The sequence below is a fragment of the Nanorana parkeri genome, unplaced genomic scaffold (genome assembly GCF_000935625.1).
Source record: "Nanorana parkeri isolate BGI_ZX_2015 unplaced genomic scaffold, ASM93562v1 scaffold12, whole genome shotgun sequence".
In the NCBI taxonomy this organism is placed as follows: domain Eukaryota; kingdom Metazoa; phylum Chordata; class Amphibia; order Anura; family Dicroglossidae; genus Nanorana; species Nanorana parkeri.
The window spans coordinates 3,749,545-3,776,999 of NW_017306280.1; the positions used below are offsets into that span (position 1 = coordinate 3,749,545).

Genomic DNA, 27,455 nt, shown 5'->3' on the forward strand with positions numbered 1-27,455 from the left:
TGCAAAGAAAGAACAAACTAACCTTGGATTTTTTCTTTCTCATTCGATGAATCCTTGAAGCAAGCTGAACGGTGGCAATGGATTCTGGGTAATTTGCAGGAGAATCCGAGATGTGTGCAATCATGGTTGTTCGGCAGTTAATATTCCCCAGAGATTCCCTCAGGAGCATAGTTAATTTGCTGTCCCTATTTAACAAGGGAGAATGTGAATTAAAATTCTGCGCTGGGCATTTGTTCCTGAGGAAAGAGACATTCCCTTTTTTTTTTTTTTTCGTATTCCAGCATTTTAAGGGCATGTCAACAAGCAAGTGAAAGGATTACATTATAAATACCAGCTGTTTCCAGAGCTATAAATGACAGCTAGCTGTAATTTAACCTGGCCAGACTGTCATAAACTTCAATGCAACTTGGTTAATGCCCCCCTTGGCTACAAGGGGATTAATTATTTCCATTTTTGACACCAGAATTTGCAAACAATTCAAGAAATGAAGCAGTAAACCACTGCTAATCATAATATTGATGGAAATTAGCTCTGGTTGGTCTCCTTTCTGAAATACTAATGGCATAAAGAACAGGTACAAAACCAGGATGTATGCCTCCTACATGTAATGCTAGTCTCCTTTTAGTATGTTTGTGCAGTATACTAGATAGATCCTGTTTATAGCACTGAACTTCAGTTCTACAACTGCTAGGTTTGTGGCCCCATCCCCTGAAATCACAAATCTTTGTAGCTGCAGGATTCCCAACCTTTAACGTAACGTAAATGCCTTGCACATCCCCACTCCATTTGGCTACCAAAATATAGGAGAAATAGTCCACTGTGAGCTCCATGTTACTCTAATCAGAGTTTACAGAGGTCTAAGGATTGTTTCTTCATCCCTACAGGACATCACTGGTACCTGATGATTGGCCACTTATGTGTGCAACACTGCATCACCAAGAGGGTAGGCATGTAAGTGAATTTTTGAATCATCAAAGTACAGATTCACATTAGGTTTAAGCATGGTATCTTGGCTTAAGGGCACATTCATATCGCCACATAAATGCAGCCAGCACTGTCCAGCTTGTGACTGGACAGTGAAGAAGCAACAAGGGACTCCTCAAGTTATCTCTCTGCTCACTAAGGCTGATATCAAGTCAAAAATAATGTATTTATACTAGCTGCATTATATAAAAAAATCTAAAGATGTATTTGCCAACTGTAAATGTAATTTTATAGTAACTTTCAAGTGCTATAAAAACAATACTGGAGATATAAATATGGAGACATTCCCTGCATGCAAGTATAGCGTTAGAAAAAGTCTATGTACAAGAGTAAAGCTAATCATACACTGCTCTCGAATTCTGCTTCTAGTATTCTGACAGCTGCCTGTACTGGCTGTCAGAATACAATAGGATGGGTGGATGAAGGAGTCAGCCCTCAGGACTGAAAAATAAAAAAGTGTATGGCAAGCTTTACACACACAAGAACACAAGATTAAAATGAGAGGAGCTAACAATGAAGGATGCATCAAGGCTGACACTTGATATGTAATAGGTGTAAGGCTTACCTATATGGGATGTGCTTGGCTCCATTCACTAGGGCCATTATGACACTGCCTAGAGCATTCAGCGATAGACTTAGCCCACCTCCACCATCACGGCTTTTACTCAGCACTTTTTCACAGCTCCCAAGGTCAATAAGGTGCAAACGGCTGCGTCCTCCTGACACTGACAGGAAAAGAGAGACAATAGATGTAGCATCTAAAGGAAAAGCATGGCCTCCTGTGAAAATATGCTTCACCTAAATATAAGCGCATCTGCACTTACAAATACCTGTTGAGCATGCCAGGGAAGTCCACCTAATGCAGCTCCCTGTGATGGGGTGGCAACAATGCTGCACTGCTCCTGAATTCAGAGCAGGGTTGCCATTCTCATGTAGTCTGTGCTTGCTTGTACTACAATGGGATAAAAAATGTTGTAGGGGGTTTGGATATTAGCATTGTCACTTTTGATTTTATAGGCCTGTAGGTCATCAATGAGCATCTGGAAACACCCAATACAACCCACTTCTCAATGGATTAACCACACTGCCTCTGTTACTGAAACCCTTCCATTATGAGCTGCAGTGTCTGGGAGGGGGAGCATGTGAGACACAAATGAGGAGAATTTGCTTCACTCAGGGAAGGTAAAATAAGTTTTTGTTTACTTCATGAGGCCTGTGCATCACATAGTAACTGGATTTAGTACTTGTTTAGACGGTCATACAGGAGCCTTTAGTTGTTCTTTAACACAAGACTTCATACTTTTGCTGCTGCATGTACCTAGTGGAAGCACAGTATACAGAGTTGCTTAATATTTCATTAATATTGAGGTTCTTGATCAACTGATTGTGAGTGGGTAGCCCTATCTGCTGGCTCCCATTCCTTATCCTTTGCTAGCAGGCACGGTTCAGGTATTTTGACAGCCATATGGGTTGACTGTCAAAATACAGTAGCGTCAGTGGGAGATTTTTCCATCTATACTACATAGCATGGATACCCAGCTTTAAGAAATGCTTCTTCCTTCCTGCCTGCAGCAAACTGATGGCATCATATCGGTCTTAGAAAGTCACTGGGATGGAGCGCAAGGTAAAGCTTTTCTAAAGTTATACTGGTGCTGTATATTGTGACATGTCAGGAATTTATTCATGCAGATTTGTAAAGTTTCTAAAAATGTTTACTTTAATTCAGCCATATTACTCAGCTGCATCCTTGTTCCACACTCAAACTCCAACCTCATCTAAAACAAAGCAAATCTAAAAGAAGCAGTAGAGCACATTAATTATAAATATATATACAGGTGAAACTCGAATAATTAGAATATCGTGCAAAGTTCATTTATTTCACTAATGCAACTTAAAAGGTGAAACTAATATATGAGATAGACTCATTACATGCAAAGCAAGATAATTCAAGCCGTGATTTGTCATAATTGTGATGATTATGGCTTACAGCTCATGAAAACCCCAAATCCACAACCTCAAAAAAGTAGATTATTACCTGCAATCAATAAAACAAGGATTGTACATAGAATAATATCGGACCTCTGAAAAGTACAAGCATGCATATGTACTCAGTACTTGGTTTGGGCCCCTTTTGCAGCACTTACTGCAAATACTTTTGCACGATATTCTAATTATTCGAGTTTCACCTGTATATTTTAATCCAGCTGGTGTAATTGAGCTGATCGGTATCTTTGTAATGAGCTAACAAATGAAAGCTGACTTTCAACAGAAGTATCATCTCCATAAGCTAATACTTGCTAAGGGAAGGTACGTAGGTGGACCTACAGGGAAGAGTGATCTCCTAGTAAGCTGCATGGGACTCGAATGCAGTTAGGAGGTGAGACACAGTAAAGAACTGTTCTGCACAGCAGGCAGTGGCCAAATCACAAAAGTGTGTGCAATCCTTTGCAACTTTTCTGGTGAAGTAGTTCATGTCTTTTAGCTATGCATCTTCATTCTTGCAATTTACAAGGTACAATGGATGAGGTATTTGGGAGGCACAGGCAATACATGCTTCTATTCTTGATTATCTCAGGAGGAAAATGAAGCACTTGACCTTTTAATACTTCACAACCTTACCTAGCCCAGCCCCGACCATTATTTAACGCTACTTCCATTTCCTTCCATTTTTTGTATTCCCCCAGCACAAATCTGGCTCTAGGAAACCACACTTCTCTATTCAACAGTAGGAAGCCCCATTGTTTCCCATGAACCTGCTAAGAGCATCAGTTTTATGTGCACCTGCGATACAATACTACATGCTGGAGAGATTGTTTGTTCAAGATTTGAAGAAACAGAACTTTAATTGATAACATTTGGCCTCATTTAAAAAAAAGTGTCTGAAGGGGGAAAACTTGTCTAAACTAGCCAGTAGGTTTTCCCTTTTATGTTCCCACTCCAGTATAAAGGATGAAAAGCAGAATCTGGGATTAATTTGTCCTTAACTGATGTGGTATGGTATGTAAATGTCTCTGGGAACTGTTAACACCTTTCCCTGGGATATAGGCACTTGCAAAGACTTAGCAGCTTCTTAAGAGAAAGCTGTAGAGAGCGGAATTCAAGGACTTTTACTTGAGACCTTCATCTAAAAATACAGTTTGCCTGACTGTCCCTGGACTTCTGTGATAATGGCCCTGGAACTAGCATGCTATTTAGATAGTGTGAAGTAAGAACTCTTGATCTGCATGCGCATTCCAGGTTAGTGTCTTAGAACTGAAGCCATGGGATCAGCATGACAGCCAGGTCCCGGGAATTATTTTAGAAGTAAAGGTTAACAATGGTAGGCTCTATACGTTTACTTCAATTTTCCTTTCAGACCACTTTAATATTTTGCAATGTATTATTAGAAAAGGTAAAAAGAGTACTGTGCAAAGTGCCAAAGCAACCGATCAAAATCCTATTTAATAGTCTGCTCACACATTAATGATTGATATATGTTTTTCTCAACTCTGCCAGTCATCATTGCTCCATCTTCTTAAATATAACCACTGTTGTGACAAACATACTACACTGCATAGCATCAAACCACACGTACTTCCTCCTTTGCCACTCTTCTCCATCCTGTACTGGTATATGTGAAGAGTAAAAAGCATATGAGAATTCCTCCTATCTTCTTCATCACAATCCGGCATACTGGTACTCCTTGCTGCTAGGGCTGCATCGAGAAAGTGAGCGGCTTTCTCTGCTGTGGGGGCTCTCAGCTCGCTCTGGTTTTGAAGCTGCAAGCATGAATAAAAAAAAACACTTAATTAGGATAAGGGTGTTCTTTCTTCCACAACCGGCCAAGTCTCTCGGGCAATCAAAAAAACAAATATGTACGCCCGGGGACTCGGGATTCTGACTCGTGGCAAGCAAGAGTTTTCTTGAGGTTCTTAATGGCCGAAAAGAAAGATTTGCAAACAAAAGGCAGTTTTTGGAGAGGAAGAAAAAGAGGAAAACTTCTAAATAAATCATCCGCAGAGTGCCATTATACCTGAGTCCCGCATATTGGATCTTCTCGGAGATAGACTCCTGGGGATTGACCATCTTGAAGGCTACCAGTGGCTACTTCAGCTAGCAGATCTTTAAGATTTTCATCCTTTCCGCAGATTTCCACAGCAGATACTCTGATTGAGAAGCGAGTGCCAGTCTTTTCTCTGCGCTCATTGATTAGCTTGAAAAGCCAAGAGATTGCACAAGGTATAATGCCAAGGCTTTGTGTAGAGGCATCTTTACCAATCATGGTGTAGGTCTTACCTACAAAAGGAAGCACAGTTAGATTCTGATTGTCCTCAGGACAATGGGCTCGTTTGTACAGATGATCAACCACTAATTGCCATACAATTGTCCAGAAGCAAAGAGAAAAATCTGACAATTTACAAAACTGTTTATTTTTAATGAGCACATGTAACAAATCTACTGTCATTTTAGAAGAATATCTTTTCCAGCCATGCATCTGTGCAGAAATATGAATTTTTGCCCCCGTGTCGCAAATACGCATATACAAATCTGAATTTAACCTCCTCATGTAGCTATGCCACCTCCTCTTTCTTAAGGCCCAACTCCAAGCAGACCAAAAAAAATTGATGCCCCCCTTGTGCATGATATAATGCTTGTGTTGTCTAGGGGGCTCTAATAAAGAGGAATACTTGTCTTATGCCACATTCCCATGGCAGCCCATACTCGGATCTTCTTCTCTACCTCCCACCTACCCATCAGAATGTGAGTGGGCCCTTCACATCCTCATGTACAATGTAGGACAAATGGTGGCCACTGGTGCTGCAAAAAGAACATTATATCCTGATCTGCAAACTTTCTTTGAATCAGTGGCTCAGGAAGTACTGAAACCAATAGGTCAGAATAACAACCAGCTAACAGACAGGCAAACCTTTCTGTTCCTACATCGGTTGCCTATTAGTGTTGCACATTTTGAAGCAGAGGGGGCACATATATTGTTTATAAGACTGCTCATTTTAAAAACCATATCATAATTTTTATTTTCTAAGACTGGTGCTTAAGGGCATCCTTGGAGTCTCTAAAACATGGCAACCTACAGTATGTAAATTTTGATTGCAAGAAAAAAAGTCAATGAAGTTGACTGCCCACAGTGGATTCCACTTTAGACCTCAATAACCGGTTTTGCTTATTTGCAATGCATTTTTTGATGGGGTTGAGGACATTTCTCATGACCAGGTCTCTCAAAGCAGCACTTGGGGGGGTCTCAGGGAAGCTTTTCCATGAATCATTAAGAAGGTATTGGCATCAATTAATTGGCGATGCTTGCTCCACACCTAGAAGTTGGTGTAAAAACTGGCTGGATGGCACTGAATTTGCTAAAGCACCGTGTATTATATTTTTTTGTATAATTTCTTGCATCTCAGAGCTCCCAATTTCCTGCAGCCTTTTTGCAGCCGCCTCTCATCTACATGCATGCACTCCATGGCTGCATAGCATTTAGTTTCCTGATGGTGACAACAGTGGACCGTGCCTAGTGAATAGGTATACATAATCTTTAGGGTTAATTGCTGAGTGTAGGGACAAGACAGGTTTGTTTTAAACGGCATTTGGGGTGTTCAAAATTCAGAATATTTGTTTTTTTACTATAAATATTTCTGCAAAAGATGCGTTCACAGATCAGATTTACATTAATGATAGTCTTAATTTTGTTCTCGTGTAAGCAGTAGCTACAATGCCCTGCTATAAGCTATATATAGCTTTCAAAAAAATTTAACCTGGACAATGTGATTATTGAGTCCCTGCAGACTTCATTTTAAAATGTGGTCCCTCTAGATCGGGGGTAGCCAAACTCCGGCCCTCCAGCTGTGGAGAAAATACAAATCCCATGATGCAGCTCTCTCCCCGGGAGTCATGTCTGTGGCTGTGAGAATCTTGCAATGCCTCATGGGATCCAGCTGTTGCCATCTGGCCACAGCTGGATGGCCGGAGTTTGGCTACACCTGCTCTAGATAGATAATTATGTACTAAAAGTCTTTGATAAGTCCTTATTACCCATAGAGATGTAAACTCAGATTCCTTGCTACACCCTGCCTACCACTAATTGCCATATGTAATCTATATCTAATCCAGGCCTCATACTTTCCTACCTTTAATCCCCTTTTCACCCCTTTTTGTAATACCCCTACTCCTTACCTGATACATTTCCCCCATCTCGCCTTTCAAACCTCTCTTCAATATATTTTCTAAATCTCTATCTGTTCTCATCTCTTGCAACACAACCACTAATTTATCATTGCTCCCTCTACATTGTGGAATACACAAAATAAACGTTTCATACTCCAATGTGATATTTACATTGGATAGGCACATGTACCCTTGCAGTTGCCTTTATTCTACACTTATTAATTGTAATGTTTCATTCCTTATTTAAGAAAAACTCAAATATTGAAATTAAAAAGTAGATAGAAAAAAAAAGGTTACAATATCAGACCTGCAAGGTTAGGCGTCTGCATTTTTGTGTAGTTACAGTGTAGTTCAAACCTTTCCAGGAAGAATTAACTGAAGCAAGTTTTGCAACTAATTAAAAGCTATAATCTATTTGCATTCTGTGTGTTTGCTGAACCATTAAATGACAGCGTGTAATTAACAGACTGACATAGTAATTAACTGTAACAGATCTGGGAGCTTACCAAGCTTGACATGACCGAAGCAAAATATGCATCCATCTGCACCGTTCACAACAGACTGAATGACTTCCGCCACGGTCCCAGAGCAAACTTCAGCCTGAAAATAAAAGATGGTAAAATGGCTACTTCTGGTTTTCTGAATATAATGGTTGAGAGATGGTGTGCACTCTACTATGGTATGCATGATAAAAAAAGACTTGAAAGCTGTTAGTTTTCACAGCAGCACATCTATTGAGTTGGACAACAGAAGGATTCTATCATTGGTACAAACATACTGCCACAGCAGCCTGTTTATTTCATTTGTAAGTTTGTATTTAGTATGTTCCTATGTACCCCTTCTATTTTACTTTCAGCTCCTAGTTAGGCACTCCCAACATCTTTGTCCTGCTGCTTAGTTTCTGTTTCACCCTTGTTAAGTAAGAAGGATTTAGGGATGGTTTACACCATCTCCAATGCGTTCTGCCACGGTTAGTGGCCAAAACGCACCGGATCGCATAGTGGAAGTCTCCACAAGGGAAACTTCCACTATGTGAGCAAGTGCATTTCGGCCACTAACTGTGCCAGAATGCATTGGAAATGGTGTGAACAGGCCCTTAAACAGAAAAGAGATAGAAACCTTGATGCATTTTGCATGTAAACATAATTGCCTACAAGGTGACCTTAAGAGCATGCACATTTATGTGCAAAAAGCATCAAGGTTTCTGTTTTGATGTTTGACTATTTGTGCCTCTTAGTTTGACAATAAACTTATGATCAAGCAGACGGTATTGTGCACCTGTTTTCTTCGTTATTTACAGTGGATTCTATTTCCAGTGCTCGCTGTAAATTGATACTAGGCATCAGCGCGAGATATATTTTGGGAAAAAAAGCCTGTTAAAGAAGAACTATTAGGTGAGTGATTTTCACTCACCCTCACAGTTCGAGCCGACGTGTGACAATGAAACTGTAACACGTCGGCTCAATAGATCAGGAAGTGAGCGAACACATACAGTCACTCTCTCCTCGATCATGTCCCTGCAGAGAGCCTGTCAGTCACGGCTACCTGCAGGGATTCCCCGCTCCGATCCTCCAGCGATGACTGGCGGAATGGACGGAGGAGGGGGCGGGTACAGCTGGCTCTGCCTTTAGATAGGCAGAGCCAGCTGTCAATCACGCAGCTGGGTGGATCTTGACAGTAATGTCGGGATCCATCCCGTGTGCGGCGGTCTCAGTATACCGCGAGCTGTAGCTCGCGATATACGGAGCTTTGGGTCACGGGAGGGCACTAGTTTATGTCCTCCCGTGACCCTTAGGAGAACTATGGGGAAAAACACTTACTTTAAAGGAGAACTATGGGGTAAGTTCTATCAATCGTTTAGCAACCAATGAAAGATGATGAGAAAGGCATTAAGAATATAGAATTTTGATCTTGTGAAAGAAAGATTAATGGGAAAAAAAATGTGGCTGAAACGATGCAGGGAATAGCCCAACGCATTCCATAAACACGGGAATAATTGGCGTTTTTGGAAATGTTCAGGTAATTGTGTATACATTTTATTTCACTGTGAAATTTTTAGATTTTACATTTGCTGAAATTTTATCAAAACTACGGTCACATTTTGCCATGCAAACTGCTTGGGCGAAATGTGCTGGAAACAAAAGAACATGGTTTTGTTATGCATGTCAGCACTATCAATGTAATCACACGGCTTTGTCAGTGACAGCTGCCATTGTTTTTCTTTGAAGGTGCACTCGATGTGCCCCTAGAAAGAAAGACGTTTGTTGGAATTCAGTGAAGTCAAAACTCTGTTTTGTTCATCTCCAATGATGGTGAGCTGACCAACCTGTGAAGCATCTTGAGGAAACACCGAATCGAAGGCAAACATTTTTGGGACGGCAACCACAGCTCTTCTGTGGCCTGTCATCGTGGGGCCACACGTAGACGGGTCATACAGGGTGATCTGTTTCTTCCGCGGGTCAACTTTTAAAAAAGACATGGATTCTGATGTGTCATGGATCCCTTGTGATGGACAGATTCTCACCATTACTTTCACCTGTAACGAATATCAATTGTTATTACATATTTGAGACATTTCAATTAATTTATTTTAAAAATAAAAATAAATTATATATATATATATTAATTAGAGGGTCTCAGTCTTTAGATTTGGTGTCTGCATTAGTTTCCTTTATTCCAGGCTTATTTTCTCTTTATCTTTTACCTGGTGGTCATGCCAGTAACACACTTCCCAGGGCAACAAGCCTTATTTGCCATATTGCATCTATAAAGAAGCAGTGTTGTCACCCAAGACAGGAAGTGTGTTAGCACTACAAAACGCCTCCCTGTTTCCACATGGGGGGAGGCATTTTGTAGTCATAACACATTCTGTCCTGGTGACCCTCATCACTGAAAGTTAAAGGAAATCCCACATTTTGGGTTGGCATCAAAACAGGAATAGATGGGAAATCTTCCAATGAGGGCACTAGTTTTGGTGACCCTGCTGTCCACCAGGGATTTTCCTCACTTTTGGAAAGATTTGCTCTCACTTCCCGGGGCTTGGCAATGGGGCAGGAAGTGAAGAGAAATTCCACCAATGGGACACAGATGGCAAATAAGAGATGTCCGTGGTTATATCCCTCCCTTACTCTATCCAAAACTGACTTCAGTACTACTTTAACAAACCTAATAAAACATGGTGTAGAGAGCAGCTTGGTGCTGTAAATGTAGCAGCCAATCGGAAACCAGCTTTCGCAAACCTTTCTACTTTAAAATGCCGAAGGCTGATTTTTTACTAGTTAACAAGGAGTTCTGTCCATTTGCAGTACGTTCTTAATAAACCTGAAAATAGGCTGTTAAAAGGGGGCTACAGGAAGTGCAATATTTGGGTCATCTCAGTTAGAAGCTTCACCTCTTGAGCCGGCAATAAAAATAGATTTTAATACATGCTACGGTTTAACAGTCCCCATGTTACCATATTCATCATTAAAGAGATTGGAATCCATTAGGTCAGCCCCCTCCACTACTATCTCATCTCCTTGGAGTAGCCTGAGGCTAAAGTGCTGAATTCTATAGGTTATAAAAAAAAATAAAACCTGAATAGACTTCATAATGTGGTAGGGAGGAGAATCTCACATCCGTACGCTACATGCGGTCAAAACCTGAAAGTACAGGAATTCTCGAGTGTGTATTAAGAGAGGAGATCCAACCATCGGAGGTTGATTTACATCTGCTGGTGAATAATTTTCTATAGCACTCACACCTAAGTAGCCAATTACTTTCCTCGCTTGTACTGGCATGGGGCTAAAGGAACTATAAGAACTGAAATTAAAAAGAGAAACACAAAGCGGGAAAAAAGATTAACTCTATTTAGACACCACATTTTTATTTTTGGTGTTTCTAAGAACCACGGGCTAGTATGCAATCTTAAAAATGTTCTGTACAAAAAAAAAAAAGAAAATCGATGCAACTCTGCAATACGTTCACATGTCCCCCATGCTTTAACACTAAAATTACATAAAAATGCCATTGATCCTGCCAGAAATCCAGCGTGCTCCAAGCTTCTTGCCTAAGCTGGCAACTCTTCCTCTGCTGCATGTAAATCCCAAGCATTTGTCAGCACTGCCCAGTGGTCTTCTGCTGGACTGCAGAACACTTCCTCCTCTCCTCATCTACATAACATAGGAGATATTCTATAGTCCTGATTGGAGAACTGAGCAGGGATAATAACACTGCTTTCAGTCTTGCAGAGGCAGAGATGAGGGCACCACAGAGTCCAAAAGTGCATGACGGTGTTGGAACTTCTTGCACAGCCTCACAGAGAAACACAAGCACACAGTCAGATATGCATGCTGCTCACGGCTTGGAAAAACAGGAAGGAAGCCACAGTTTTATTCTCTACCTTATTCAATACAACAGAGTATATACCATAGATATAACAGAACTTCATCTAGTGACTGAAAATTTATACTGCAGGAGTTATTGCAATAAATACAATAATGTGGATTCTAACAGAAGGAGCCAATGTGTTTCAGGGGTTAACACAATCCCCCTTCATCAGGGCATGAGGTGTAATCCAGAGGTGAATCCATTGGAGAATAAAACTGCTAAAAGTGCTAGTGATCACGATTCAATCATGAGGCAGGGCTGAGTAAATGAAGCGGCTAACCAGGACAGGAATGACGATCATTTGGCAGGTAAGATAGACCCCTTATGTATCTCATCTGCATATTTAGATGCTTGCATGGAGTTCAGGTCTCAATGAACGAACACATTATGCTAGCCCTTCCAGTTAGGCTCCAATCACACCTTGGCATGTTGTCACTCAAAGCTAAGCGCAACAAAACACTGAAGACAAGGAATCCCATTCATTTTTATTGCCCCTGTTCATACCTGAGCATTGTGTCGCAGGAAGTTTCCCTCTGAAGTCTATGGGACCAAAAAGCGCTGTAATCTGCCAAAAAGTGGCTCACGTACATTTTCCAGCAACCGGCATTTTTCTGCTCGTGAGAAAATGCTCGGGTGCGCACAGGGGCCATAGAAATGAATGGGATTCCGTATTTGATTGCGCTTACCTTTGAGTAACAAAACGCCTAGGTGTGAATGTGTTGTGTTGTTGTTTCACCTGGCCGCTGTAAATACAAAATGTTCATCAATGTGGTTTAATTAAAAATGTATAAATAAAACAAACATTCACCTGGTTGGTAATGCAGCCGTCTTATATTGTGTGACTACAATTATAGAACTTCCTTTTTAAAAGCCCACTACCCCCTCCTCACCTTCCCTGCCTGCCCCGCTATGCCTCCGGCTTTGGTTTAGCTGCATAATAAAAGCAGAGGTGCCCTGCATCCTCCCAGCCCAGGGGCTTCACCTCTGGCTACTCAGTAAATGAGAGAGGAAGAGAAGTGGGGGAGATGCAGGACAATGCAAACAAAGAATAAACAGCCTGTGATTATCCATTATGGTTATTACATGGGTGTGAGTTTTATTGTGTCCATTAAAAATGCAGCACTTTTTTTAACTCCTGCAGAGCCAATATTGGATCCCTAGGGCACGCGAATCGTGTGTAGGTAGGTTTATGATACTGCTGCATTGATTTATTTCAATCAAAAAATATTATATATGCTAATTCTTCTCGGCTACTATACACCAGAGACTGTATCCTCATATCTCTTGAATTTTATGTGCAGACACCAAATCCATCTTAAGTACCTTCTTCTCTATACATTTAATCACTCAGTCTTTACATGGTAACATTCACCCACCCTACAAGATAGCTGCTGCATGCTAATATAGGTAGGATTAACCACGCTGAGAAGGTAAATTATTGGAATGGAATGGGAATCCCTCTCTACCTTTCAAAGCACTACAGGGGAGTGCAATCAGAACCAAAACTGCTGCACAAAGCAGATTTCAGAATTTCTTGCACTCAAATGAAAGCTATGTGGGTTCATTAATGAAGCAGCAGATGTAGTTAGTACCAAGACGCGCGTTTTGACTGGTAGCTTAAGAGACATTGCGGTCAGTGTACAAACGCGCACTAAAATGTGCCGCATGTCCCAATTAAGTCTTGGGGGGGGGGGGGCGGTGAGGAAGAAACGAGCTGCAAACTGCCAAAAGAAGCTCATGTACTTTTTATTCTGTGTTTTGCTGCTCAGGTGTTAACAGGGGCCATTGAAAATCGTGGAATTTCTTGTGTTGGGGCGTTTTGAAGGTCTTTTTCTACTGCACAAAAATGCCTAGTTGTGAACAAGGCCTTTGGGGGACTCTAAACCTTTCCTAATGTACTAGAAATTGTATTTTTACTGTTTTCTCAGTCCCCACCACTTCCCAAGAGGGGTTCTAACCCTGTCTCATACTGTCCAGAACAAAACAGTTTTTCCTGGTGTTGAGTGTGTCTCGCTCACGCTCTCTCTCTCTTTCTCTCTGTAAAACTAGTGCCAGTTACATTATTGCAGAAAGTAAAGCCAGCTAGTCCCGTATCCCCTGCGCAGTGTCTCATACTGAAGAGTTAATCTGAGGACAGCGCAGTTTCATCTATTTAAATCTGCTCAACACATGGCACATAGTACAAGTGAAGCTTCAGGGAAGCAGCCTTGGGTGATTAGACTAGTTTTGGAAAAAACCATCAAAGAGAACTAAGGAAATAGCTTGTTCTATGCCAGTTCTACATTTGTACAGCTCAGGATACATAGAGTGTGAGTGTGTGTGTGTGTGTGTGTGTGTGTGTGTATATACACATTTATTTAATAAAAAAGAGACCCTGATGTAAAGGGAGTTAAAGTGAACCTGTCCTTTGCCCTTAAAGGGTAACAACAAACAGGTTTACTTAACTGGCCTCTCCCCTGTTGCACATTTTCATAGTCCCTTCCTTCCCCTACTGCTCCTTTCAACGGTCAGAAGCACAGAAAATGACCATTATTTCCAGGTATGAAGAACATGCCATTCATCCTCTTCCCTCCTACGTTACGGTACTGGTGCTTGCCGATTGGTTCCTCAGGCACCTGACACTGTCACATGCAGGGGAGGACCAGGTCCTCAGCCCTGTGTAAGCTCCAAGGCAGTAACAATTTGCGTTATTGGAAAAGAACCATTTAATAAGGCCAAAAAAAGGGGCAATAACCTAGAACAACCATTAGCAATCATAATTGTTCTGACTGCTCCAAGGAATAATCCAATCTGGATGCTATAGGTTACTGCATGCGTCCCTATTAAATAAGCCCCATAGTGTTATGTTCACGGTGCATGTTTCACCAGCATAAATAAAACTAGCTGCTTCCTAAGAAAATGTGCAGCTCCCTCATTGCTACCATTTCTGAACATCATAATAGCAATAAAAACACACTTAGAGGTAAAAAAAAATAGATCAGAGCTTATTTCTTTGTCTAGAAGAAGAATGATTTAGACGGCACATCTAATAAGGCTCTTTTTTCCCTCCATCAGCGGCACGTTATAAAAGCTTTCATAAAAAGTCACATTACTTCGGCGAGCGACGCTGCAGCGGAACAGACTGCCTAATAGAGTACAATGCTCTCTTCCCGCTGCCGCGGTGATCTGAATTGGAAGAGGCAGTCCTAGAAACTAAGTGAGCCTTAAAATAAATGAAATCGCTGCTTCAAAACTCCCCAAGCATTGTGGCTGACAGATTCAAGGCTGAACTCTTGTAAAAGCCGTATCAACCTTTTCTGGCGCAACCCTGTACTCAAAATGCCTTTTTCTTTTTCCAACCTTGAAACATTTCCGTGCCGTTCGGATAAAAGTCATTTAAAGCCGGCGTTGAAAATGACTAATTAAGGCCAATCTTCTCCAGACTTTGTTTGCTGGAGTGATCTGCCAGGTTTTGTTTGTATAATATTCAGGGTTTTTTATGCATTTATTATGCTTTCTGGTGTTTTAAAGCTCTTTAAGCTGGCTACACACTTTGCTTTCACTCCTTCTCCCTGTGGCTGCTTCACCAAAAACCAATTTAAATATCACCTCTTGATGAAAGGAGGGGTGTTGGCGGAGTTACATACTACTCAATTTTTGAGAACCTGTCCCTTCCAGGATTGGGTCTTTTAACAGCCCTAAATCTACACATTGGGGGACATCCATACAACAAACGCAAGCTGGAACTGGCCGGCTTAGGTCAGTTTTAAAAGTTTAACTTCAGGCAGCTATAACAGGCATATATTATTGCAGCTCTGTATTCATTATTATTATTATTATATCTGTTAATCCGAACTGCGCATGCGCCCGCTCGAAGATGCTTTGCGTGGCGAAGACGGGTAAGTTTAAACCGCTGCTAGCAGTAGATATATGCAAAAAAACGGAGGGTTTAGAAACCCTCTAAGGCCAAGTTCACCCCACACCAATCCTTTAAGGCGATCAGTGACCCCACACCAATCGTGCACAAAGCCATGCAGTCACGGAGTCGCACACAACCGCTAATCGCGCTGGCGGTGCCATTATTTTCTAACGACACCCCAGTTGCGACAGGCAGATCGCACACATTCCACTCATGCAAATCCCGCATGATCGCGGTTGAAAAGGCCGTGTGTCTCGAAAAAAAGGTACATGTACCTTGTTTCAGCGATTGCCGTGCAGATGTAACCCCATTGATATCAATGGGGCTGCGCGGCAACCGCTGTGTACGGCGCATCCCGGGATCGCCCAAGTCTGCACCAGCACTAAGTAGCCAAATTTGACCTGCTATCAGCAGCCTGGAAGAGCAGCACAAGGAGCCAATGAACTGTAATGCAAGAAACATACTGTAAAAAAATATATATGAACCGCCAGAGAAAACACGACACAACACCCGTACAATTTAGATAGTTAACAACATAATATACAGTTATGGGGCTTTTTAAGGTGCAAAATCAGGGATGAGAAAACCAAATATATTACCGTATATCAAATGTATCATGCGTTTATTGAAAAAGATCAAATGGACATCTATATAAAAATGTACAGCTGCATCAATTGTTTTTACCACCTCGGACCACATCGCTACACTGCATTTGACAAAGTAGTTTAATAAACCCCTAAAATATCAATGTCCCCTAAAATATCAATGTGAGGGGCCCGGCCTTCTACGCAAAGTGTGTGAGGGGTCCGGCCTTCTACGCGTTTAGCCAAAGCTTATTCAGGAAGATAAGAGGCAGCCCATTCTCTGGTAATTGTAAATACATCCATATCTCAGGGTAATGTTCCTCATTACCCAGAAGACATGGGGAGTGGGGAGCATAAAAGGATGAAGAAGCGGGAGGGACTTCATAACCTTCCATAAATACCCAAAACGCTGCTCCAGCTAAGCCAATCAGCCAATTCTCCAGCCACACCATCCGTATCTCGCCACTCCCTCACTTATAGGAGAAGAGAGCAGACTGACAAAGAGATGAGCTGGTCACTCATCACTTCTTTCGCTGTCCAGTCATGGGCGGGGACCTGTAAGTTAAAGTGAAACTGCAGCACAGAAAGGACTGGAATGTCCTCTCCAGCCAAGCAGGAATGTACTGTGTGACAGAGATACATAAATCACTGGACTGGATGGTCAAAAATGCAAATCTTTTGGCACGTGAAACAGCTCCCACAGATGTAAGCACAGATGCCATATGTGGGTATTTAGTTGTTTGCCTGCAGTTCACTTGGTTGTGTGCCTGAGGTAAAGAATAAGCTAAATTCACTGTTTTTAGCCAGGTGCAGAAACTGTCAAAATATCAAGGTTGGTTAATAGTACGTGACGGACAATTTGTAATGTGAACCATTTCATGTTATTTATTAGTTATGGGAATATGAGATATTTTGCGTCCTGTATTTTATGGAATAGTATAATCCTAAATATCCCAGCGCTTTAACCTACTGCTAACCCAACAGTTAACCCTACCCTCACCTAAACCAACCCAACAGTTAACCCTGCCCTCACCTAAACCCTAACACAACCTAACCCTGAACCCTTTATCACATAACTGGCCCCCTCCCGCTAACTTTAAGCCAACCTTACTAATCTTTCACACTTCGTGCTAAAAAAGAAAATATATAAATATACACACACAATTTTAAAATATCCCAACTTTAAAGGAAATAATTTATTATAGAAACATAAAGACTACCATTGCTTGCCTGGGTGTTAAGCTGACTGTCTTGCTTTAATACACCCAGTTATTGCAGCCAGCATTCATGCAGGAGAAGGCCAGCAATGGCGGCCCCCATTGTCCTCTTAGAAAAGGTTTACTGAGCTTCTAACTTTGGCAGAGCTTGTTATGTGCCAAAAGACGCAAACACTTCACAGCTATAACGGGAATTTAGCACTGAACTGTGATTATTTTGGAAAGGTAAAACCATTACACGTGGTCTGCACAACAACGTGACTGTACTTGCCAACTAACAAATACAAAAAAAGTGGAATTCTCTTATGTAGCAGAAAACCCTGATGCCACAACATGATTACCTTTGCTACATTGTAGACATAAATGGACTTGACAAAGACCTTTTCATGTTGAAATGCATCACCCAATGGAACACAGCCTTCTGACTCTGCTATACTTGGTTTTCAAAAGATGTAATAAAAGTTAGATTTTCTTTTTAATTCATTACCCTCCCATACACCCCAATTTTAGTTGAATGGTACCCATACCGTGAACTTGGACAACCATTGACAATACACTGCTTGCCAGTTGGTTAGTTATTTTAGGTATTTTTCATAACCAATCTGTGCATAGTTTCTGCTAACACAGTAGTCTGCATCCCCTTCAGAGCTGCCTGGAAGATGGCACTGGTTGCATCATTAAAGTGTATGTTTAGGTATATCCCAAATTTGCCACCAGAGCTCCCTCTCCCCATCTGAGCATAGTCACAGCATTATATTTTTTTCTATGTTCCTTTCATGAGAAACTCCTTTTATTATTCCCCCGGAAGTCATATTCAGGAGCAGCTGCTGAAAACTTAGGTCCTATTAACTGCCCTCAGAACTACCTCTTTCAAGACCCATGGTGTTGGTTTACTAAAGGCAAATAGGATGTTCACTTTGCACGGAAATGTTGACCCTGCAAGGTAATCATCTTAAAGAAGAACTCCAGGTATATCAAAAGTTAATCCTTGCAGTGGGGCTACCCCCACACTTAACTTTTTACATTCCTCTTTAATGAATAAGGTTGAAGCTCTGGTGACATCTAATCTGGCGCAAGCAGAAATCCTGTTTTGGCAAAGTTCTGTAGTCCAACGATGGTTGGGATTTCAGTGCACAAAATGCACTGTGTTATCAGCCCAAACATGCAGTTAGGAGCTCACTGGATTTCTGGCAGATCAACAGGTATTTTTCTATACATGCAGTGTTTTTACAGGACTACATGGGGAAATGTGCATGTATTGTACAGATGTAAAGAATGGTTTTGTTGTTACTATTTTGCTGTGTAACCTATTTGTTATCAATATTGGGGTTGGTATTAACAACCATATTTCAGTGTTTGCTGACAACTCCAAAATGTGTAGTGTGATAAAGCAATATTACAAGAAGACCCGGATAAAATAGGAAAGTGGGCAATCACATCGCAGATGAGGTTTAATATTGAAAAATGTAAACTTATGCATTTTGCTGTTAAAAATATGCATGCAAGCTACTCATTAATGTGAGCTCCACTGGTAGAAAAAGATTTGGGGGTCCTAGTAGACAGCAGATGTAGTCACAGCATGCAAGGCCAGGCTGCAGCAAAAAGGCCAGTAGAGTACTTTCCTGCTTAACCCCTTCATGACTGAGGCCCTTTTTTCAATTTTTGCACCCATGTTATATTCCACATTTTAGGCCTGAAAATGATGTAAAACCCCCCAACATTATATATTTTCTGAATGCCAAGACCCTATAGAATAAAATGGTGGTAGTTGAAAATTTTTATGTTGCGCAATATTAGCGCAACTCCTTATTAAACCCCAAAATTTAGTGACAAATTTAATTAAATGCCCCAAAACACAACAAATTACCCATTTTTTTAATGAAATATAAAAGATGAGGTTACAACGAAATTCTGCCTCTTTACAAAACACTGGTTAGGCCTCATCAGAAGTTCAATGCGGTTCAATTTTGGTTATTGATCCACAGAAGGGATGTTCTTGAGCTGGAGGGAGTCCAGAGAAGGGCGACGAAACTAATAAAGTGGGGCAAAGCTATGAGGAAAGGTTGCAAGCATTGGAATAGAGGAGACTGAGAGGGGACATGATAGTAATGTACAAACTGTTTAATGATGATGGTAGAATCAAAAATAAACTGTTTACAGTTAGTTCACTGACGAAGACAAGAGGACACCACCTGAAACTGGAAGAAGAAAGGTTTAATCCTAAACAGTGAAGGGGATGCTTTAGGCCTGGTTCACACCCAGGTGTTTTTCAGCAGTTGGAAAGGGCTTTTAAATGCCCAACACAACAAATCCCATGATTTTCAATGGCTCCAGTTCACACCTGAGCAGCGAAACGCCAGCAGGAAAATGCCAAATGCCCGAAAAGGAGCTTCTTTGCACCACAGACTTCAATGCAAATGCCAGAAAACACCCAGCAAAAGCATGTTGCAGATTTTTGTGCGCGTTTAAACGTGCATTTGTCCATTGTCCGCAACGTTTCATAAGCTGCCAGCCAAAATGTGCGTCTTCATGCATGTGCATCAAAATTTACACAACGCGCATGAATGTGCAAATAACCGCACACTGCGCATGTGCAAAAACAATGCCACCTAGGTGTAAACCCAGCCTTACTGTAAGAGTGGTAGAATGGTGGAACTCCCTCCCCAGGCAGTGATTTCCGATTATTGACTCTTTCAAGAACATTTTAGATACTTTCTCCATCAAGCGCGATATACAGGGGTACAGGTACTCTTAGTGACTCATCCACACACATAGCTTGAACTTGATGGACCTGTGTCTTTAATCAACCTCAACAACTATGTAAGGCTGGGCACACACCTTACAACCATCGCAAGACTTTTGTCTTGCGATGGTTGTAAGGTACTTAAAAAAAACGTACGATCTGCCTATCTTGCATAGGCAGATCGTACTTGCGATGATCGCAAGCCACGCCCCCTGAGGGGCGGGCTTCCGATGACCGCAATGCCGAACGGGCAGTGTGCGCTTGCGCACACCAGCCCGTCCGGCTTTTATCTTACGAAAATGCTACACACCCGCCGAACATCGTACGATGCTCGGCGGGTTTTCAAACATGTTCGTAAGTTTAAAGTCGTGCGACCTTACAGTAGTAGAGATCGCACGGCTTCCACACACCTTACGATAATCGTACGATCGCGGGATTTCCCGCGATTATCGTACGATTATCGTAAGGTGTGTGGGGACCTTAACCCAATCTGCACCTAAGCACAGTGGGTTTTCAAGAGCCAGGTAGGAGACTTCATCTAAATTGCAAATTGCAGTACTACAACCATATCAAAAGTCAGTCATTTCAGGACAGAAAATATATATAGTTGATTTCCCCAGGCTGTGCAGCTGTAGTGCTGCGCACAATACAGCATTACATTCTTCTACTTCATAGGTTCAGTTTAAGGGAAAACCCCACTTTCACTGATACGTTTTATGATTTTCCCTCTACACTTTCCAAAATCCCTTTTGTTAGTTAAATGTAAAATGAAATACCAAAAACCAAGACACTTATTTTTATGCCCTAGCAATACTTGTATAGATCTTTACAAACACCCCTGGCCATTCCTGGGATTAATGCTCGGTCTTGAGTCTCTCAGACAGACATATTTTTTCCAAAATATTATGAACATAATTGCGCCATTCCAGACTAAATAATGCTAACAGAGTGGAGATAAATGGCTCCATCAACTCGCCTTTCATTGCTCTTACACCTATTATTAGATTACTGCAGCCCAAACAAGGAGAAAGGCAATTCTATATTGATCCCGACCTTTACTCATCATCATTTCCATCAGCTGCCCAGCCGGTCGCCCCCACCGCCCATCAGCTACATCCAAAACATACACACTTTGCACCCATATCTGTAATGTCAGCTTTTAGATGTTCGCAAAATGCTGAGATCTCACCGTGTAATGTAACTTTGAAATAGCCCAGTCAATGCTCCAAGGTCACCTGAATTATACTAACAAGAGCTTTCAAGGGAAGGAAAAAAAAAGCTAGGAAGCTCTCACAGTTGCTTTTAACTGCATGATCACCTTGTGCGTCCTGCTGTACCATGTTTTTGTCTTATGAAGCATTTAAAGTGAACCTACAGAATGGAGATCAAACATTTAGACAACCACTTTGGAGTAGGATTTAATTTTATAGAGAGCTCTTGTTTGTGGCTCACATATATTACCAGTCCTTAAAATGTATTTGTGCTCTTGGGGCAAACCTGACATAGAATCACAACTGAGACGTGAAATAATCACCAGTTATAATTGGGGATGCACCGATACCGGTATTTTGGTACCGAGCACGAGTACGGATAATTTGTTTTCGGTACTCGCCGATACCAATTAGTACCGAGTACCGGAAGTCCCATTCAGGAAGCCAGGTGGCGTGTAATGACTCGCCACCTGGCTTCCCAATTAACAAGAAAGTCTGTCCCCTCTCACCTCGGCATGTCCAGCCTGTCACCCCCGGGGCCTCTCCAACCGGAGTCGTCTTGCTGGCCAATCATGGAAGCCGGGCGCCGTGTAATGACGCAGCGCCCTGCTATCTGATTGGCCGGCTCCATGCTCCCTCGCCATGAGATGACGAGGTAGCATGAAGCCGACTTCCCAGCCAATCAGAATGCCGTGCGATGCGTCATTACACGGCTTCCTGATTGGCCAGCTTCCCGACCAATCAGGAAGCTGGGCAGCACGTCATTATACGCTGCCCGTCTTCCTGATTGGCCGGGAAGTCGGCTCCATGCTCTCTCATCACAATCAGGAAACCGGGCAGCGTGTAATGATGTGCTGCCCGTCTTCCTGATACATAGGGTATCGGGCTAGGCATCGGAGCATTTGGGCGAGTACGAGTACTCGCCAAAATACTCGGTATCTGCACCGATATCGATACTAGTATCAGTATCGATGCATCCCTAGTTATGATGAATGACCTTTTTTGGAGCATTTTGAGGGTCATGTTTTCTGTCACATGAATAGTACCCTTAAAAAGTGCCTGTAACTAGGCTGGAAACAGTCAAACAGCAGAACTACCTGAAGTGTTTCTGTGACACTTTGAGTCAAATTTCCTGTAGCTGAACAGCAGCTTTAAAATAATTCTAACTAAGCTGGAAACAGCCGCCAGAACTCCCTTTCCATATCTCCTTTGTCTGCCTGTTTAAGACAGGAAAGCAGATGTGAGGGTGCACATCGGATACTCTTAATGTGTATGGATTCTAGCATTACAGTTTTTGAGTTTATGGCAACTACAACCTTGACAACCTAACAGCATTGAAGGAAGGAGTAGGTGATACAAGGCACTTCTTATGCATTCTTTGTCTGGATGACTCCATCATACAAAATAATAAAGCTGAACTCTAGGCAAACAGTTAACGTGACACTAAACTCAGGAGTTCAATCACTACTTGCTAGCAATAGATATATGCAAAAATACGCTGAGGGTTTAATTGTCCTTTAAGTATAACCGTCATTAGGTCCTTGCTCCACTTTTTTGTAAAACATTTGACTGTCCTCCTCATTCCACTTTCCAGCCACAATCTTTATTGAATGTGTTTCTTTGTGTCAGATCCTCAGCAATGTATAAAGACCATCTTCTACTCACGTATCCCATTCCCCCAATGAGGCTTCTTCATTACTTCTCAGCAGGCTCAATCTAATTAGGGATGTCTGATTCTCAGTGCCAATATGTTGCCTTCCGTGTAATTTAAACTGACACATATGCCTAACCCTTACAAAATTGGTTTATGAAAGATATTTCATACAAGCTGTTTATTTGCTTGCATGACTCGCAGCTGGCAGTCGCCCTGGCCAAGCCAAAGGCTGTTTTCATTGCGACTGCTCCTTCGGAGCGCTGGGCACCTCCACATCCCGACACATAACTCGATCAGACTTCCAGTATCGGTGGGAATATAAAGCCTCGTAAACACCACAGAGACAGTTTCATATTTACAACGCTGAATAACAATTGCCCGATGCTAAGCAGTTTGCTTAGAATCTTCACTCCCCATAGAGGCCTATGCCAATCTGTTGGAATATCTTATACAAAACACGTTCTGATTATAATCTAGCTGAATGCACCAGTGATCAGCACCGCTCTGCTACTGTTCTCTAATTTTATCCTTTTTTATTTGGGCTTTTCGAAGATGGTTGGTTTTGCTGAAATGCTGAGTGCAAGCAAAGCAAGCAATTCCTCAGTTTGACATAGAGTAAACTTGCATAATGTACACTATGGATTGAAAGTAGTGCACCCCTTTAAGAGATACACAAAAAAAATGGAACACTTCTAGAGCTGCCATTAAGAGAACTTGATTACACCATCCTTGCTGAATGCTCACTTCAAGATGCTCCTTTTAAAGAATTCTAGGCAAATGACAAGCACTTAATACTTCTTCCTTTAAGTGTTACATATGTAAAATTGACTAGCAATCCAATTAGGTCGAGAAAGAAAGAAAAAAAAACCGTTATATATAAATTTGACGCAGAGATTCTTCCGCCTGTTCCAAGGCAGTCAGGAAATGGCAAATTAAGATGCCGTTCGGCATTCTCGGTGAAAAGATGTCTTTTTAACGCTGGTGGATGATAAATTACCTTAAGTAGCACATTAATGTCAGAGACTGAGTATAATCCAACTGCTTGCCAGTGTCATCATAAAATGGCTTTCAGACATCATTTGTACTATTCCAACATTAAATTTAATAACTTTCAGAGAGACCGCAGCAAGCGGGAGGAAAGAAATTCAGTTAAAAGAGGCGCTCCGCGTTGGCTCATTGCTTTTAAAGGGTGAGTTGATCTAAGTGGATGGAACTGTTTGATGTTTCCAACACATTAATACGCGGAGTGGATAATTTTCTCTATTATGTTTATCAAGGGTGGGCGGCTTCCGCAGGGACCGTAAAGACAGGTGAGCTCTTAAGAACAAAACATAAGCAACGTTGTATAATATTGTACTTGACTGCTGAGGATATCAAACCATTTGTGGGCATTATTGCTGCTTGGAGACGTTCTGAAGGAAGATTAGGTTGATAGGCTGTTGTTAGTGTATGTAGATGTATCACATACAAAATATAGCTTAGCTTTCAAGCAGCATAGATGAATGGAAACCGCAAGTTTCAGCATGCCGTATTTACAAGCAGGAGACTAAGACTTCTCATGTCTCTATTAATGGGAATCTTTATATAACTAAATCGAAGACTGCAACTAATTGAGCAGATGTGAAATCACTATCCCAATTTGTAAACCAATCCACGAATCACAGAGTATATCTGTAAATCGAGAGCGCTAAGCTGTCCCTCACTATTGGTTTTCACCAATGGAAATTGTTGCCATGTGGAAAGGAAGATGGAGAACGTATACAATAAACATTACCACCAAATATACAATCAATAGCTTACAGTATATTTAAAGCAAGACGTATTCTTTTTTTATTTTATTTTTTTCGGATAGCGAGGTGAAGGGTCTGAAAACCAGTCAGGTTTGTTTGTTGTCTGTCTCTGTTATGGTCACCATGCATATTACAATCTAACCATAAAACCAACTTAGATTTAACAAAACACTCTAATATGAGGACTTATCTAAACTATCCAATCACTTTGTATTGATTACCAGTTAAGGTATTTGAATGCATTTTTAAGATTTAACTCCTGTCACTTTAAAGGAGAACTATGAGGTGAGTGAAAATCACTCAGCCTCATAGTTCTAGCCGACTTGGGACAATGAAACTGTCACAGGTCGGCTCAATAGATTGGGAAGTGAGCGAACACATAGCGTCACTCGCTCACTTCTCGATCCTGTCCCTGCAGAGAGCCGTGAATGTCACTCAGGCTCCCTGCAGCGATTCTCCCCCCCTCCCCTGTCCGACCCTTCAGCGCTGACTGGCGGAGCAGACAGGGGAGGGGGCAGGTACATCTGGCTCTGCCTCTAGATAGGCAGAGCTAGCTGTCACTTACACAGCTGGGTAGATCCAGGAATCCGTCCCGGCTGTGGTGTCTCCTCAGTATACCGCGAGCTGTGGCTCCCGTTACCCTTAGGAGAACTATGGGGAAAAGCCCTGACCCCATAGTTCTCCTTTAAGGATCAATCTGTGCCACATTTAAGAAGAACAGGAGGGATAGGGAAATCTGGTCACACGGTTACATATAACATTGGTAGAAAATATTTAGTGCTAAATATCTGCAGTTTATCTGCAGACTCCCAACTGAAAATTAGGATTTTAAACGAGCAGAAGGGGACACGTGGAAAAATCTATACATGAAGAAGAAAATAGGGAAACATTCTGGTGAGAAGTGTAATATTCACACTATATTTATTACCTAAAAAACAAGCTTTTTCTGATCATTTTACCTTTCCCATGCCGGGGTGCTCTTTGATTTTCAACACTGCTCTCATCAAACACGGAGGAGTCGGCGGTGGACACAGCTGAAGAATGCCACTGAAGTTGGTTAGGAAAGTGGAGTATTCCCTGGAGTGGGGGAGCGGCGGATGATACTTCTTGCGCTTCGAGGACAGGTTGAGCTTCTGCGCCGCTCTGCAACAAAGTAACATGGAAAGTCAGTGTTACTGCAAAAAACCCCAAGCAATTTAGTCCATCAAAACAGATGTTCATTGTCATCTCGGCCTGTTTAACAAATCAAGTCATTTCAACCTAATCACATTTCATAAGAACATATCGCCAAGAGACCCATAGAGGAGAAACTCGGGCCGAGATGCAGGCAGCAAGTTGCCGACTTAATCTGTCCCCCAGCAGAATTTCAATTATTGGGTAACTTTTTATCCAACAGCTTGACAGCTGAGTCCAAGACTTCTGAAATCTCATTGACATCGTAAAAAATGCTTCTATGGTCCCCTAGCCACCGTTGGTACCAGATGTGCTCCATGGAGCCGGCAGTTAAGGGGATGCTGTGTACCACTCTTATTGTCTTATCAGTACAATGAAACGATATTCCCATACATATTACTAAAATACCGCCGCAAATGAAAAGTCTTTACCAGATGAATTTTTCATTTCTTAAAGCAATTTGCGCTGTTGGTGACAAGCTTTTATATTATTACCTAGCGCTGAATTACCAGCTCTTCATGGAAAGGCCTCATCAGTAATATATCAACACCACATATGTACTGTATATTCCGCGGGGAACTGCTAAAACATTCTGATGCATTCTGAAACATTTACACCAATTACTTTAAATGTGCTTTTTTTGGAGCTTTTGACAAAACTCGATTTTAACAGTTGCAGCCTGGTAGGTACATGGTCTTACAACAAAAAGAGCTGAAACATACTAGTTATACATGAAAAGCACTTGCAGGACTGTAAAGCTTTATGATTTTATTATTATTATTCTCACAATGGATATTCTTTATCAACAGTGCAATCTGCAACTGCGTGCCTTGATGGCGAATAGCATATGCTGCATTTTGATTGGTCAATCTATATATGATGATGGCCATTCAGAGCCAGACTGAACATAAAACAAACATCTCTACAGGCAAAGAACACCAAAGAATTTTTATGTGCATGACCAAGTTTTGGCAAATTCTGTAGAGTAAGAATGGTAATGGTTCTGTGTGAGCTCCACTACCAAGTCAGTGCAAATACACAACGTAGTCACAATTACAAAGTTTAAGTAAATGTTATAAGTTCTATTGAAACCGTGCTGATTGCAACTGAATAGTGTGGAAAAGCACACGCAAGCTGACACTTAAGCTGGCCATACCCCTATAGATTATCTGCAGATTTTCTATAGTCAGATGGAAAGTGCAACAGATTCCTCCATCTATACTAAACTGTGTGGATGGAGGGATCTCCCACTGGGCCAAGCTTCAGTATCTTGCTAGTCGGCTCCGCTGGCTGTGCAAATAGCTGAACAATCTGATTGGATGCAGGCATAGTTCAGGTGTTTTGAGAGCCAGCCAGGCTGACTAGCAAGATACTGGAGCTTGCCCCAGTGGGAGATTCCTCCATCCACAGTTTAGCGTAGATGGAGGAATCTGTTGCACTTTTTCCATTTGACCATAGAAAATCTGCAGATAATCTATAGATGTATGGCCAGTGTATGGCCAGCTTTACTCCCAAGCTGACCAGCTCTTCTCCAGGGCCTCCAGTTGGGAATTGTGGTTTATAATGTTCAAAATCTGTTTATGAAACTTGGATACAGACAAAAGGGGTTGCAGGCATGGATTAAGAAATCCATACTTGCGACACCCTTTTGTCCAGATCAAAGTTTCATAAATC

General features: G+C 41.6%; 1 protein-coding gene across 1 annotated transcript in view; it reads right to left on the reverse strand.

Annotated features, from left to right (window-relative positions):
• Positions 1-27,455, reverse strand: part of KIF26A (kinesin family member 26A) — a 142,746-nt gene that overhangs the window by 15,290 nt on the left and 100,001 nt on the right. The window contains exons 5-11 of the mRNA XM_018556700.1: positions 25,568-25,751; positions 9,470-9,679; positions 7,650-7,743; positions 4,997-5,259; positions 4,559-4,742; positions 1,550-1,709; positions 23-185 (exon numbers count right to left, since the gene is read on the reverse strand). Coding sequence (XP_018412202.1) covers positions 23-185; positions 1,550-1,709; positions 4,559-4,742; positions 4,997-5,259; positions 7,650-7,743; positions 9,470-9,679; positions 25,568-25,751 — 1,258 coding nt within the window. The remainder of the gene's footprint in view (positions 1-22; positions 186-1,549; positions 1,710-4,558; positions 4,743-4,996; positions 5,260-7,649; positions 7,744-9,469; positions 9,680-25,567; positions 25,752-27,455) is intronic.